This window comes from Cervus elaphus, chromosome 12, assembly GCF_910594005.1.
Source record: "Cervus elaphus chromosome 12, mCerEla1.1, whole genome shotgun sequence".
NCBI classification, from domain to species: Eukaryota; Metazoa; Chordata; class Mammalia; order Artiodactyla; family Cervidae; genus Cervus; species Cervus elaphus.
In genome coordinates this window covers 82,317,139-82,333,560 of record NC_057826.1, presented here as the reverse complement: position 1 = coordinate 82,333,560, position 16,422 = coordinate 82,317,139, and the positions used below count along the sequence as shown (strand labels likewise).

At 36.1% G+C, this 16,422-nt stretch overlaps 1 protein-coding gene across 8 annotated transcripts in view; it reads left to right on the top strand.

The window, feature by feature from the left end:
- LRRC49 (leucine rich repeat containing 49) overlaps positions 1-16,422 on the top strand; it is a 153,573-nt gene that overhangs the window by 116,792 nt on the left and 20,359 nt on the right. For all 8 annotated transcript variants that reach the window (XM_043920862.1, XM_043920861.1, XM_043920864.1 and 5 more), the window contains 3 exons: positions 10,020-10,257; positions 12,113-12,298; positions 15,343-15,452. In XM_043920862.1, coding sequence (XP_043776797.1) covers positions 10,020-10,257; positions 12,113-12,298; positions 15,343-15,452 — 534 coding nt within the window. The remainder of the gene's footprint in view (positions 1-10,019; positions 10,258-12,112; positions 12,299-15,342; positions 15,453-16,422) is intronic.

The following is a 16,422-nucleotide window of genomic DNA, read 5'->3' as shown; positions in this document are numbered from 1 at the left end:
TCTTGGCAAAGTAGTGTCTCTGCTTTTTAATATGCTGTCTATGTTGGTCATAACTTTCCTTCCAAGGAGTAAGCATCTTTTAATTTCATGGCTGCAATCACCATCTGCACTGATTTTGGAGCCCAAAAAAATAAAGTCTGACACTGTTTCCACTGTTTCCCTATCTATTTCCCATGAAGTGATGGGACCAGATGCCATGATCTTAGTTTTCTCATTCTATTGTTTTCCTCTATTTCTTTGCATTGATCGGTGAGGAATGCTTTCTTATCTCTCCTTGCTATTCTTTGGAACTCTGCATTTAAATGGGTATATCTTTCCTTTTCTCCTTTGCTTTTCGCTTCCTGTCTTTTCACAGCTATTTGTAAGGTCTCCTCAGACAGCTATTTTGCTTTTTTGCATTTCTTTTTCTTGGGGATGGTCTTGATTCCTGTCTCCTGTACAATGTCATGAACCTCCAACCATACTTCATCAGGCACTCTATCAGATCTAGTCCCGTAAATCTATTTCTCACTTCCAGTGTATAGTCATAAGGGATTTGATTTAGGTCATACCTGAATTGTCTAGTGGTTTTCTCCACTTTCTTCAATTTCAGTCTGAATTTGGCAATAAGGAGTTCATGATCCAGCATGGCACACTGGAGATGCGTAAAAACTTGCATTGAATATGGTTCTGTTACATTTTTATTTAAAAATCTTTTTCTGCTCCTCAAACTTGTAAGATAAAATCTGATTTTTTTACTTCATCTTCAACTTCTACTCCCCTATGTATTTTAGTGTTTAATTTCTTAATTTCAGTGTTCCATCCATATTGAAATTGTTTTTAACTGAGTGTGTTGTAATTAGGCTTCTGTGCCTTTCTTCCTTCTTTTTTTCTTACATAAAATATGCTTCTTCCTTCTACTTCTGATAAAATTCTACTGTTTATCTTTCAAGGACCAGTTCAAATATCAATACTACCTTCTTCTGAAACCTGACTTCTCTGCACTAGCACAATTAGTCATTTTTCCTCTGCATTTCCGTAACATATTGCTTAAATATTCATTGTTTGATAATAAGCATATTATATTAGTATTAATTTACATATTTATCTTGCTTTCCACCCTCATACAGAATGGGAGCTCCTTAAGGATAAGTAACTATTATCTTTGTATCCCCAATGTCTACCACAATACCTGACACAATACCTCTCCAGATTAACCTATTTGTTTAATGGAGTTGAGGTCTTTAGAAATTATACCCATTTGCTTATTAATTTAATTACAGAGTATTATTTGAGCGGTTATTTTTCTGGGACCATAAGTCAGTAAAAGTGAAGAAAGTTTTGACTTATCGAAAAACTTGCCCATGATTTCTGTTCTGATTGACTTTTTCAATGCAGATGAGCTGGTTGCCTAGGACAGAATTCTTAGGACAGTGCCCTGTATGCAGTGAACTTTCAGCAAATGTTTGGCCAATAAATGAATGATAGAGCAAAATAAATAATATGTATGTATGTTTGACTAAAAAGATATGGACATATCTGTTAGGCATACAAGAAAAACTGGAAGGAAAATCGCCAACATATGAACATGGGGAGAAAACTTCCTGAATTATTTTTTTATGGAAATCAGAGCACACTGTGCCTGAGGAACAGCTTCCTCTATTTCCTATTGGCCAGAGTTTGAAGCTGACCTTGAGCCTCATTCAGAAAATAACTGAAACATAATGATTAAAGGATTAATCCAAGAAGAAGATATAACAATTATAAATATATATGCACCCAATGCAGGAGCATTGCAATATGTAAGGCAAATGCTAACAAGTATGAAAGGGGAAATTAACAGTAACACAATAATAGTTGGAGACTTTAATACCCCATTCACACCTATGGATAGATCAAACTACACAGAAAATTAGCAAGGAAACACAAACTTTAAATGATACAATGGACCAGTTAGACCTAATTGATATCTATAGGACATTTCACCCCAAAACAATGAATTTCACCTTTTTCTCAAGTGCACATGGAACCTTCTCCAGGATAGATCACATCCTGGCCATAAATTTAGCCTTGGTAAATTCAGAAAAATTGAAATCATTCCAAGCATCTTTTCTGATCACAGTGTGCTAAGAATAGATGTTAACTACAGGGAAAAAACTATTAAAAATACAAACATATGGAGGCTAAACAACACGGTTCTGAATAACCAAAAAATCACAGAGGAATTCAAAATATGCATAGAAGTGAATGAAAATGAAAACACAACAACCCCAAACCTGTGGGATTCAGTAAAAGCAGTGCTAAGGGCAAGGTTCACAGCAATACAAGCTTACCTCAAGAAACAAGGGAAAAATCAGATAAATAACCTAACTCTACACCTAAAGCAACTAGAAAAAGAAGAAATGAAGCACCCCAGGGTTAGTAGAAGTAAAGAAGTCATAAGAATTAGGGCAGAAATAAATGAAAAAGAAACAAAGGACACCATAGCAAAAATCAACAAAGCTAAATGGTTCTCTGAGAAGATAAATAAAATAGACAAACCATTAGCCAGACTCATCAAGGAAAAAAGGGAGAAGAATCAAATCAATAAAATTAGAAATGAAAATGGGGAAATCACAACAGACAACACAGAAATACAAAGGATCATAAGAGACTATTATCAGCAACTACATGCCAATAAAATGGACAACCTGGAAGAAATGGACAAATTCTTAGAGAAGTGTAACTTTCCAAAACTGAACCGAGAATAAATAGAAAATCTTAACAGACCCATCACAAGCATGGAAATCAAAACTGTAATCAGAAATCTTCCAGCAAATAAAAGCCCAGGAGCAGATGGCCTCACAGCTGAATTCTACCAAAAATGTAGAGAAGAGCTAACACCTATCCTACTCAAACTCTTCCAGAAAATTGCAGAGGAAAGTAAACTTCCAAACTCATTCTATGAGGCCACCATCACCCTAATACCAAAACCAGACAAAGATGCCACAAAAAAGAAAACTACAGGCCAATATCACTGATGAACATAGATGTAAAAATCCTTAACAAAATTCTAGCAGACAGAATCCAACAACATATTAAAAAGATCATACATCATGACCAAGTGGTTTTATCCCAGGGATGCAAGGATTCTTCAATATCTGCAAATCAATCAATGTAATACACCACATTAACAAATTGAAAGATAAAAACCATGTGATTATCTCAATAGATGCAGAGAAAGCCTTTGATGAAATTCAACATCCATTTATGATAAAAAAAAAAAAAAACCCTCCAGAAAGTAGGCATAGAAGGAACATACCTCAACATAATAAAATCCATATATGACAAACCCACAGCAAGCATTATCCTCAATGGTGAAAAATTGAAAGCATTTCCCCTTAAATCAAGAACAAGACAAGGGTGCCCACTCTCACCACTACTATTCGACATAGTTTTGGAAGTTTTAGCCACATCAGTTAAAGAAGAAAAAGAAATAAAAGGAATCCAGATTGGAAAAGAAGAAGCAAAACTCTCACTGTTTGCAGATGACATGATCCTCTACATAGAAAACCCTAAACTCTCCATCAGAAAATTACTAGAGCTAATCAATGAATATAGTAAAGTTGCAGGATATAAAATTAACACACAGGAATCCCTTGCATTCCTATACACTAACAATGAGAAAACAGAAAGAGAAATTAAGGAAACAATTCCATTCACCATTGCAATGAAGAGAATAAAATACTTGGGAATAAAGCTACCTAAAGAAACAAAAGACTTATATATGGAAAACTATAACACACTGATGAAAGAAATCAAAGATGACACAGATAGATGGAGAAATATACCATGTTCATGGATCAGAAGAACCAATATAATGAAAATGAGTATACTACCCAAAGCAATCTGTAGATTCAATGCAATCCCTTTCAAGCTACTAACTTTATTTTTCAGATAACTAGAACAAATAATTTCACAATTTGTTTGGAAATACAAAAAACCTCAAATAGCCAAAGCAATCTTGAGAAAGAAGAATGGAACTGGAGGAATCAACCTGCCTGACTTCAGACTATACTACACAGCTCCAGTCAGCAAGGCAGTGTGGTATTGGCACAAAGAGAAAAATAGATCAATGGAACAAAATACAAAGCCCAGAGATAAATCCATGCACCTATGGACACCTTATCTTTAACAAAGGAGACAAGACTATACAATGGAGAAACACAATCTCTTTAACAAGTGGTGCTGGGAAAACTAGTCAACCACTTGTAAAAGAATGAAACAAGAACACTTTCTAACACCATACACAAAAATAAACTCAAAATGGATTAAAGATCTAAACGTAAGACCAGAAACTATTAAACTCCTAGAGGAAAACATAGGCAAAACACTCTCTGACATAAATCACAGCAGGATCCTCTATGACCCACCTCCCAGAGTAATGGGAATAAAAGCAAAAATAAACAAATGGGACCTAATTAACTTAAAAGCTTTTGCACAACAAAGGAAACTATAAGCAATGTGAAAAGACAGCCTTCAGAATGGAAGAAAATAATAGCAAAAGAAGCAACTGACTGAAAGAGTTAACCTCAAAGATATACAAGCAGCTCATGCAGCTCAATTCCAGAAAAATAAACGACCCAATCAAAAAATGGGCCAAAGAACTAAACCAACATTTCTCCAAAGAAGACATACAGATGGCTAACAAATACATGAAAAGATGCTCAATATCACTCATTATCAGAGAAATGCAAATCAAAACCACAATGAGGTACCATCTCACGCCAGTCAGAATGGCTGCTATCCAAAAGCCTACAAGCAATAATGCTGGAGAGGGTGTGGAGAAAAGGGAACCCTCTTACACTGTTGGTGGGAATGCAAACTAGTACAGCCACTTTGGAGAACAGTGTGGAGATTCCTTAAAAAACTGAAAACATAAACCACAGCAGGATCCTCTATGACCCACCTCCCAGAATATTGGAAATAAAAGCAAAACTAAACAAATGGGACCTAATGAAACTTAAAAGCTTTTGCACAACAAAGGAAACTATAAGTAAGGTGAAAAGACAGCCCTCAGATTGGGAGAAAATAATAGCAAATGAAGACACAGACAAAGGATTAATCTCAAAAATATACAAGCAACTCTTGAAGCTCAATTCCAGAAAAATAAATGACCCAATCAAAAAATGGGCCAAAGAACTAAACAGACATTTCTCCAAAGAAGACATACAGATGGCTAACAAACACATGAAAAGATGCTCAACATCACTCATCATCAGAGAAATGCAAATCAAAACCACAATGAGGTACCATTACACGCCAGTCAGGATGGCTGCTATCCAAAAGTCTACAAGCAATAAATGCTGGAGAGGGTGTGGAGAAAAGGGAACCCTCTTACACTGTTGGTGGGAATGCAAACTAGTACAGCCGCTATGGAGAACAGTGTGGAGATTTCTTAAAAAACTGGAAATAGAACTGCCATATGACCCAGCAATCCCACTTCTGGGCATACACACTGAGGAAACCAGATCTGAAAGAGACACATGCACCCCAATGTTCATCGCAGCACTGTTTATAATAGCCAGGACATGGAAGCAACCTAGATGCCCATCAGCAGATGAATGGATAAGGAAGCTGTGGTACATATACACCATGGAATATTACTCAGCCGTTAAAAAGAATTCATTTGAATCAGTTCTAATGAGATGGATGAAACTGGAGCCCATTATACAGAGTGAAGTAAGCCAGAAAGATAAAGAACATTACAGCATACTAACACATATATATGGAATTTAGAAAGATGGTAACGACAACCCTATATGCAAAACAGAAAAAGAGACACAGAAGTACAGAACAGACTTTTGAACTCTGTGGGAGAAGGTGAGGGTGGGATGTTGCGAAAGAACAGCATGTATATTATCTATGGTGAAACAGGTCACCAGCCCAGGTGGGATGCATGAGACAGGTGCTCGGGCCTGGTGCACCGGGAAGACCCAGAGGAATCGGGTGGAGAGGGAGGTGGGAGGGGGGATCGGGATGGGGAATACGTGTAGATCTATTGCTGATTCATGCCAATGTATGACAAAACCCACTGGGAAAAAAAAAAACAAAAAAACTGAAAACAGATATTCCATATGACCCAGCAATCCCACTGCTGGACATACACACCGAGGAAACCAGAATTGAAAGAGACACGTGTACCCTGATGTTCATCACAGCACTGTTTACAATAGGTAGGACATGGAAGCAACCTAGATATTCATCAGCAGATGAATGGATAAGAAAGTTGTACTTATACACAATGGAATATTACTCAGCTATTAAAAAGAATACATTTGAATCAGTTCTAATGAGGTGGATGAAACTGGAGCCTATTATACAGAGTGAAGTAAGTCAGAAAGAAAAACACCAATACAGTATACTAACACATATATATGGAATTTAGAAAGATGATAACGATGACCCTATATGCAAGACATCAAAAGAGACACAGATATATTGAAGTCTTTTGGACTCTGTGGGAGAAGGTGAGGGTGGGATAATTTGAGAGAATAGCATTGAAACATGTATATTATCATATGTGAAACAGATTGTCAGCCCAAGGGTGCTCAGGGCTAGTGCACTGGGATGACCCTGAGGGATGGGATGGGGAGGAAGTTGGAAGGGGGGTTCAGGATGGGAAACACATGTACGCCCATGGCTGATTCATGTCAATGTATGGTAAAAAAAACTACAATATTGTAAAGTAATTAGCCTCCAATTAAATAAATTAATTAATTAAAAAAATAAAGTTCATTCTTTTTAATTGAGGAGAAAAAAAAGAAAATAACTGAAAAAGGGTTGGTCCTGTAAGACCTATTTAACAGGTGCTTTGTTTCCTAGCTACAGCCCAGCAAACTTGCCATTTGCTTTCACTGAATGTCCATATGAAGTCTATAACAGTTGGAAATTACTTCTGCTTTGTTTTGGAGCTGTACAACTGTTTTGCTGAGGCTAGGCTTATTTATTATTTTACTTATTTTCTTAACAGTTTACTAAAAAACTTTTAAAGAAAATAACCATTTTCTAATAAAGGCATTTTATTTTGAATTTTATATTCTTAAACTTTTAATCATTTGGAAAAAAGAAACAAGACATGTTCAAACAGATGATGTAAAACAACACAACTTCTCATAGCTATGATTCAGCTTCTTTTGCTGAGTATCGTGGCCATCAGGCTTCACTACATTAACTAGCAAACTTTTTTTTGCCTTGACTTTACTTTTTCATTATGTGTGTTTGCCTAACCTGTAAGAACCGTCTTACTAACCCCTTAGCCTGTGTCTATGTCACCGACTCTGCCCCTTTGTTCAAACCACAGTTGATGTGTGGAACACCATTTTTAAGATTCAGTAGATACTCATAAGAAAATTCATAATTGTCTTATTCATTAATTCTTCAAAGAACTGTTTATTGAGCACAACATGTGCTAGGAGCTGTGCTAGGTGCTGACCTGCTACAGTGAATGTGACAGAGTTTGACCCTCAAGGATCACATTATTTAGTAAGAGAGACAGAGGGAAACAAGCAGTTGCAGTACAGTATGGCACGTGCTGTAACAGTGGTGTGCATTCTTTTCATAAAGCCATCTTTATTTTAGTGGTATTGAAATGTAACTCCTTTATCCTGTTCTAGAAATGATTATATGTTCTACAGGTTGTGTGTGCACTCAGTCGACTGCTCAGTCTTGCCCAACTCTTTGCCATCCTATGGACTATAGCCCACCAGGCTCCTCTGCCCATGGAATTTTCTAGGTAAGAATGCTGGAGTGGGGTGCCATTTCCTACTCCAGAGGATCTTCCAGACCCAGGGATCGAACCCATGTCTCTTGTGTGTCCAGCATTGGCAGGCAGATTGTTTATCACTAACACCACCTGCTCTACATAGCTCAACACAGTTATCACATAAACCACAATATAAGGAGCTCTTAATTCTCATCTTATTTTTGTTCTATTATTAACCATTACCTTTATAGGATTTTCATCTAAGATTATTCACACACCATTACTCATTAAATATTTGAATACTACTGTATAATAATCATTGCCATGAGCACTAACCTGGCAGAAATCAATCCTTTTTATATTTTCTTGGTCACATATTCACAGAGTTGATGGATGTTATTGCCCAATTTCTTATTGTGTTAACAAATATGTTACATGTTAACTGATGCCTATGGAATAAATACATGGAAATCTGGTAAAGCATGATAAACCAGCAAGGTGATGGTTTGTCAGTCTTACTCACAACATCAACATTATAAAACTTCTGAAGATCCTTAATAATGCAGTCATTTACATTGTGAAAAGCCCATTAACAGATTCCAGACCCTCCAAAGATGAAAAAATTTAGCCAAAATTGTAAACCCATAATTATGATTAAATATGAGAAGTGATGTATCAGAGGAGTATACAAAATTCTGTTGGAGTCCAAAGGAAGGCAAAACATTAATATGTTAGTAAGGGCAAATAAATACTGTTTAAAAACAAAATTCCATAATGAAAACAAAGCATTGTTTGAGTTTTGAGATTGAGTAACAAATAGTTATGTCTGTATTCATGAAGCAGAAAATTTGAGTTGGATCAAGCGGCTATGATTTTTCCAGTAGTCATGTATGGATGTGAGAGTTGGACTATAAAGAAAGCTGAGTGCCTAGGAATTGATGCTTTCAAACTGTGGTGTTGGAGAAGACTCTTGAGAGTCCCTTGGACTGCAAGGAGATCCAACCAGACCATCCTAAAGGAGATCAGTCCTGAATATTCATTGGAAGGACTGATGCTGAAGCTGAAACTCCAATACTTTGGCCACCTGATGCAAAGAACTGACTCATTGGAAAAGACCCTGATGCTGGGAAAGATTGAAGGCAGGAGAAGGGGACAACAGAGAATGAGATGGTTGGAGGCATCACCAACTCGATGGACATGAGTTTGAGCAAGCTCTGGAAGTTGATGATGGACAGGAAAGCCTGGCATGCTGCAGTCCACAGGGTCGCAAAGAGTCAGACACAACTGAGCGACTGAACTGAAACTATTTCTTTTCTTCAAGAGCATTCATTTAGGTAACCTTTTACAAAAGTGTGGCTCTAACTTTGAAAATATTAACAGTTATCATAGTCAGCAGAGTATGTGAAGTGATTTTGTATGTGTATGTAGTGGATTTTTTTTTATCATTTCATAGTTCAATACGGAGAGGAAGTCTTTGTTGATTTTGCTGCCTGTAACTGTAATATATATATATACTTCCATATTTTCAAACAACATTGAAATATTTTAAAAGGTGGAGTCAAAGTTACCCCTTAGTCCAGCTTCTGAGAGAGAAACTGTTGTTAGCAGTTATTATGTGAATTCCCAAGTATTTTACAAATGTAGTTTTATATTACATTGTTCTTACTATAGAAATATTATTCTGTAAAATACAGGTTTTTTCAGTCAGACAGTGGAATACTTTCCAGACTAGGAAAACTTACTTGTTTTGATATGCAGAAGTATCTATGCTATATTAAATGGATTCTTTTATTTTTTTTTTAAAAAAACCTTTTTATTTTGTATTGGGGTATAGCCAGTTAACAATGTGATAGTTTCAGGTGAACAGTGAAGGGACTCAGCCATACATATACATGTATCCATTCTCTCCCAAGCTCCCGTCCCATCCAGGCTGCCACATAACACTGAGCAGAATTACATGTGCTGTATGTACAGTAGGTCCTTCTTGGTTACCTTAAATGTATTGTTTTAAAACTAAATAGAATATCAATTATCTTTCATCAGTATAAATAATTTGGGTTTAAAAGTAGTAATTTTTTGTTCACATGTGCCTCTTTCTAAATTAAAGTATATGACTATAGAATATAAAGCTTGCAGATGTACTATTGAAAATTAGTCTTTGGTGCTCTGGGTGTAATTATTGAAATAAAAAGAAATGGATATAAAATTTCAAATACCTTTTCCAACAGATCTTTATAATCTGTTATTTACTTTGCATGATAAAACTTTCATTAAGATTATATGATGGGTTTCCCAGGTCTCTGGACTCAGGACTCACCAGTACATTACAGGGTCTATCTGTCACAGACACACACCTTGTTGAAGTGGATGGAGACACGCTTTCCCTGTATGGCTCAGGAGCACTGGAATGTCTGGATCGGAACTGGAGTGTGCAAACAGCAGGAATGGTGACAACAGTGTCCTTCACTTTCATAGAATTTGATGAAATCGTCCAAGTGCTTCCCAAATTGAAGATTAAGTTTCCTAATTCTCTGGTAAACATTTCCTTTTTGTTGTATATTTGAATTCTTCTCAGTCATGACTTGTATATTCAGGCCAAAGACCTATTTTAACTTTTATTTATGCAATTTCTGTCTGGCAGGGAGGCTAAGTTCTTGTGTTGAATTTCTGAATCTGAGATTTAAATTAGTATTCATTAGTATTCATAAATGGCCTTGCAGTCTTCTGTTAATATTGGAAATTTTCTCTCTAGAAAATGCTTCCTTATGGAGTATGAGGGACCAATGTAATTTTATTCAAGTGGCATGCTTCCGCTTTGGGAAACTTTCAACAGGACCTCACTTAACTCTTCATTATATATTCATTTACTATACCTGGTATTAACAGGACAAGTATACTCACATATAATTTTTATAGTAGTCTGCTAACAACATTTAAAATCATTTTAATAGCTCATTAAAGTTACTTTGAGAAATTAGCCTTTTCCAGTTATGGTATTATTATATTAATTATTAGTATGAATTTGTGAAAGCTGTGATTTCTGAGTTCTCTCTTGAGTTTTTGTTATCATTTTGTTTTTCTCAATTAGCTAATGATTTCCCTCACCAACCCTTTTTTTAAAAATGTATTTATTTTAATTGGAGGCTAATTACTTTACAATATTGTAGTGATTTTTACCATACATTGACATGAATCATCCATGGGTGTACATGTGTTCCCCATCCTGAACCCCCTTCCCACCTCCCTCCCCATCCCATCCCATCCCTCAGGGTCATCCCAGTGCACCAGCCCTGAGCACCCTGTCTCATGCATTGAACCTAGACTGGTGATCTATTTCATATGCTAATATACATGTTTCAATACTATTCTCTCAAATCATCTCACCCTCACCTTTTCCCAGAGTCCAAAAGTCTGTTCTTTACATCTGTGTCTCTTTTGCTGTCTCGCATATAAGGTCATTGTTACCATCTTTCTAAATTCCATATATATGCATTAATATACTGTATTGGTGTTTTACTTTCTGACTTACTTCACTCTGTATAATAGGCTCCAGTTCCATCCACCCCATTAGAACTGATTCAAATGTATTCTTTTTAATAGCTGAGTAATATTCCATTGTGTATGTGTACCATAGCTTTCTTATCCATTCATCTGCCAATAGACACCTAGGTTGCTTCCATGTCCTGGCTATTGTAAACAGTGCTGTGATGAACATTGGAGTACATGTGTCTCTTTCAATTCTGGTTTCCTCATCACCAACCCTTTTATAATGTATTTTGTTCTTTTGTTATATTCTCCTCTCTAAAAAGGATAGAAGTGGAGACAGTGTGTTTAGAAAAGATCATCCAAATTCACAGACAGAACATTTCTATTAGCATTTCAATGTTAGTATTTTGTTTTCTGATAGCCAGTTTAAGTAACCTACATAGTAATTAGCAAGATAAAAGTAATAATGGTTAACTAGTTCTTCTCAGAAGTACTGTGAGCCCTGTATTTGTAATGTTTTGAAAATTTTACTTCTGGTTTTTCCTTTGTAGATTTAATCTCCATGTAAAGCATATAAAATCATTGTAATATCTGGAAGAGTCTGAATTATTGTATATTTATATAATTTTTTAGAAACGTAGTTAGTTAATAGATAGGCAGATGTCCTTTGCAGAATGGAAATCACTTCAGGTTCAATATTGGGTGGCTTAATATATTCTATCAATAATTTTGTATTAGGTAGATTAAAGGTATGTAAGTTTAATGCATTCAGTTGGTTTAATGAAAACATATTAGCTAACCCTAAAGTTTAGACTTATTTGGGGAATGATAGTGAAGCTTTAATGGTAACATTTTAAGATGGTTAGACTCAATATTCACCCCTTTTTTTGTTTATTATTGTAGCACCTTAAATTCAAGGAAACAAATCTTGTAATGCTGCAGCAATTTAATGCACTAGCACAGCTCCGTCGAGTTGACCAGTTGACAATTGATCCTCAAGGAAATCCAGTTGTCAGTTTTACACTCTGGAAATATTATGTCCTGTTTAGGCTGAGCCATTTTAATATGCAGAAAATAAATGGAACAGAGGTAAGCTGAACACTAAGTCAACCGTAGAATTAAAATGTTCCTTTTAAAGGGAAATAATCGTAAAAATATCCAGGAATTTATGTGTAAAATCATGATTGAACTTTTGAGAAATAATTTTTTTTAAAAATCCTGATATTTAAAATGTTGAAAAGCTAAAAATATTTGTCTAAAAATTTCTAATATACTAGGCATATTTTATGAATAAATTAGTAATCAGATCATGGTGAACAGTAAATACTTTTTCTCTTGTTTTTAAGTATTCTGAGAAGGAATGATAGGATAACAGTTTAAAATGAAAAGAAAAAGAACACTTCCATAAGTAATGTGATCTTTGTGTTTTTCAGAGTGTTTTACATACTGACATGCAAAAGGGCCTGGGGAAGTGATACTAAATGTCATTTAATAAAGGTGTGATAGAGGAAGGGAAGAATAACATGCAAAAAAATGTACATAGGGAAAGAAGAGTGATTTTAAAAAGAATAGATAAGAGGGAGAAATAAGCAAGGAGGAAAGTTAAAAGAAGAAACAGTGAACAGGAATGAAAAAGGAAATAAAACAACCATAAGTAAAAGTCTAGATTGCTTTGTTAATAGTTGGTAACAGCTGCTTGGACATATCTACAGTGTATAATTCAGGTCTGGAGCCTGAATAACTGGAAAATTATTAACAAAGAGTTATTTTTCAGATTGATTCTGCTAAGCTTGTCACAAGGGTAATCCCCCAGCTATCCAAAGATCATGTTCTCTTTAAATATTACTTTGGAAGAAGAGAGAGAAACTATGTTTCTTCTACTGTGGAATTCCAGAACTGAGTTTAGATAATCCTCCAAAGGAAAAAATATTTTAATATGCTACTAGTATTAGTGTGATTATCTCTTAAAATTCAGACCTCCTTATTGTAAGATGAGCTATAATCAACTTTGCTAGCAGGGTGGTTATAGCAACTGTAGTTCCCTGCAACTGATACACCATAAGTAACTCTGGCCTAAAGCTTGAGAGCTCCAGCATACCATCAGGAGACTGGAGGTCTCTGGGTCAGCGTATAAGAGCCATGTGAAATTTGCATCAGCTATGGTAGGTCCATGACCCCAGTATCAGTATTTGTTGAAGATGTAGGGCAAGCCTGGAACCTTCAGATGACTATTAATTTCTTCAACTAGTTCTCAAGAGATTTATTTCAGTTTTATGTACCCTCTTGGTACTTCCCCAGAGAGGTTGTAAGTCACTGGTCAGATCTAATAATTAGTTCCAAAAGTTTCCAAAGCTAGCCTGGACTGTAGGATAGTTATTTTAGCTATAGGTGAGGAATTCTCCCTCATTAATGGCCAAACCACTATCTTGATTAACCCTAAATACTGTATTTACCCAAATGTGGATCACTACTGGAGACATAATAGTTATTATAAAACCTTAAAATAGGAAGTAATAATATAATATAATTATATAAAGTAGAAAAGAATGAGAAAGAACCAATGTAATGTACTCTGATTTAAAGTTCTGAAAGTGTCAATGCCCAGGGATATTTGACCTTTTAATAAAAGACCTAGAATAAAACTGCTTATCTCATCCTTGACAGTGTGTGGTAATGTTATACTGTATTTCTGCTTTTCTTTGTATGAGAGAGAGTGAGCAATGTGAGCATCAAGAGGAAGAGATGGAGTAGTGGCCTGCACTGGCCGCTAGGTGACTATGTTAGACCAAATAAGTTAGTTGTCAGCTGAAGGAGTGATTCCAGGGAGCTGCAGCCTCATTAACTACTGAAGTCTAGCGAAGGAAGGGAGAGTCAGTCTGCAGTGATTCACATGTATAAGTCGCTTGTGAATTATGGGTTATTTTCCAGAAAATTCCTGTGTAGGTTATTATAGCAAGTGTTACGAATAAAGTTTTTAAAGATCCAAAATGTACCAGGGTCTCTCAACCTCAGCTCTATTGACATTTTGGACCAGGTAATTCTTTGTTATGGGGACTGTCCCATACACTGTAGGACATTTAACGACATCCCTGGCTTTGACTCATTAGATGCTAGTAGCATCTCTCCACCAGTTGCAATAAACCAAAAATATCTCCGGACACTTGCAAACATCCCCTAGGAGCCAAAGTGGCCCCTGATTGGGAACCACTGAATTATATTGACAAAGGAATAGTATTTAAAATGCAAGAAACCTAATTTTATATTTAAAATATGCCCAGATATTAATGAAAGTCTTGCTTTTAGCTTTTAGTAGTTTCTTGGTTAACACAGGAACGAGCCCACATGGGGAATATACCTGTGACAAATTATTCCTTGTGGGGAGAAAGGTGGATGTAACTTCAGAATGAGCGGTAGTGCCGTTCCTAATCCAATGTTCATTCCCTCACAAAGGGATGAAATTATCCTTTCAGGAACAAGGTATTAACAACACATTGACTTGCCTTTAACAAGTTATTAAAGTTAGTCTATTCCATTGACACTTAGATTTTCCCCCTTAAATCATTCTACTCAAAGGAGCTTTGGGATTTTTGAAGAAAAAAAAAGTTCATTAAGAATTTAAGGTGTCTCAAGTATAATCCTCAGGAACCATGACTTCTAAGTCAGAGCTAACACCTCACCTCCCAGCCCTTTTCCATCACTATAAGCCACATTTGTAAATCTACATTCTAATCAAGCTCAGGGAAAAAAAGAGAAATATCAGTCAGAACTCACTCTCTTCTTACAGCCCAGGAGAATGTATTTTCCCTGAAAAGAAATTTTTTAATTAATTAATTTATTTTTGGCTGCTGCATCAAGTCTTAATTGCAACATGTGGGGTCTTCCTTGCAGTACATGGCTCTGTAGTTGCAGAGTTTGCAGGCTTTGCAGGCTTTGTTGCCCTGAAGCATGTGGGATCTTAGTTCCCCAACCAAGACTCAAACTGGCATCCCCTGTATTGGATTCTCAACCATTGAACCACCAGGGAGGTCCCTACAAGAAAATATCTAATCTGGACATTTCTATGAGATTATGTTAGTTGTATCAAGTTAAGAGGCAATGTCATTTTATTACCCCTTTCCTATTTGTCTCTTCAGGTGACGCAAAATGATATGATAATGGCTGAGAGGCTGTTTGGAATCCTAGCACATGTAGCATCTTCTGAATTACCCCAGTACCGACTGATTTCAATACTGGGTGATGCCAGGTAAACTTTAATTTCTATAGTTTTTATAAGAAGTATTTTGCACCAGACAAAGTAATACATTACATACACTTCTTAATTGTGCTATTTATTCGTTCCACAAACATCCTAAATTTGTTTTTGTCTGGCCTTCTCCAAAGTGTTGGAGCTATAAAGATGAATATGATAAAGTTCTTGCTTTTTTGTGGCTTATAAGCTAATAAATTAACTTATTAGTTTATAAGCTAATAAGTTAAGAAATTTCAGATGTTGTAAGAGTATAGGAGAGACTACGCTTTGGAAGAACAGTGGGGAAAGCTTCACAAAGGAGTTAAGATTTTTCTAGCTTGTCAGGAATGAATAAGAGTTTTTTTAGATACAGGGTATGAGGGAAGGAGATCTGCAAAGGCACAGGGAACTGTAAATAATTCAGTTATAATTAGAGCATAGGATGATTGTGAATTGTGATAGTGAAAGTAGAAAGATTGGTTGTGATCTGATTTTGAAGAGCCCAGAAAAACAAAATGAATACTGTGCTTCGTAGTTAAGCACAACAATCAGGTGATTAGATTCATGTTCTCGAATGGCTGCCATTTGAGAGGACAGAGAAGGAAGGGCTGGAGAGCACGCAAGAGGCTAGCCTGTATTCCAGGAGAGAGGTTATAAGGGTCTGCACTAAGAAAGAATAGAGAAGATAATTTGAAAAGTACATAGAAGTGTACCTGGCAGAAAACACTGACTGACAGGGTGCGGCATGGATAGGAGAAAAGTCAAAGATGGTGTGTCAGTCGTGACTCACTTATGGATAATTCCCCTTGACTAGAGTAAGGAGAAAACAACTGATATACAAGAAATCAGTTATCTACAAAATCACTGAAAGGGATAGGGAAGCAGTCTCTAGGCTGAGCCTGGAGGGGATACCAGAGTGATACCACAGAACCAGTCCACCAAGGACACTGCCATCTTTGCTACAGTCTGGGAGCTGGGGAGGTCA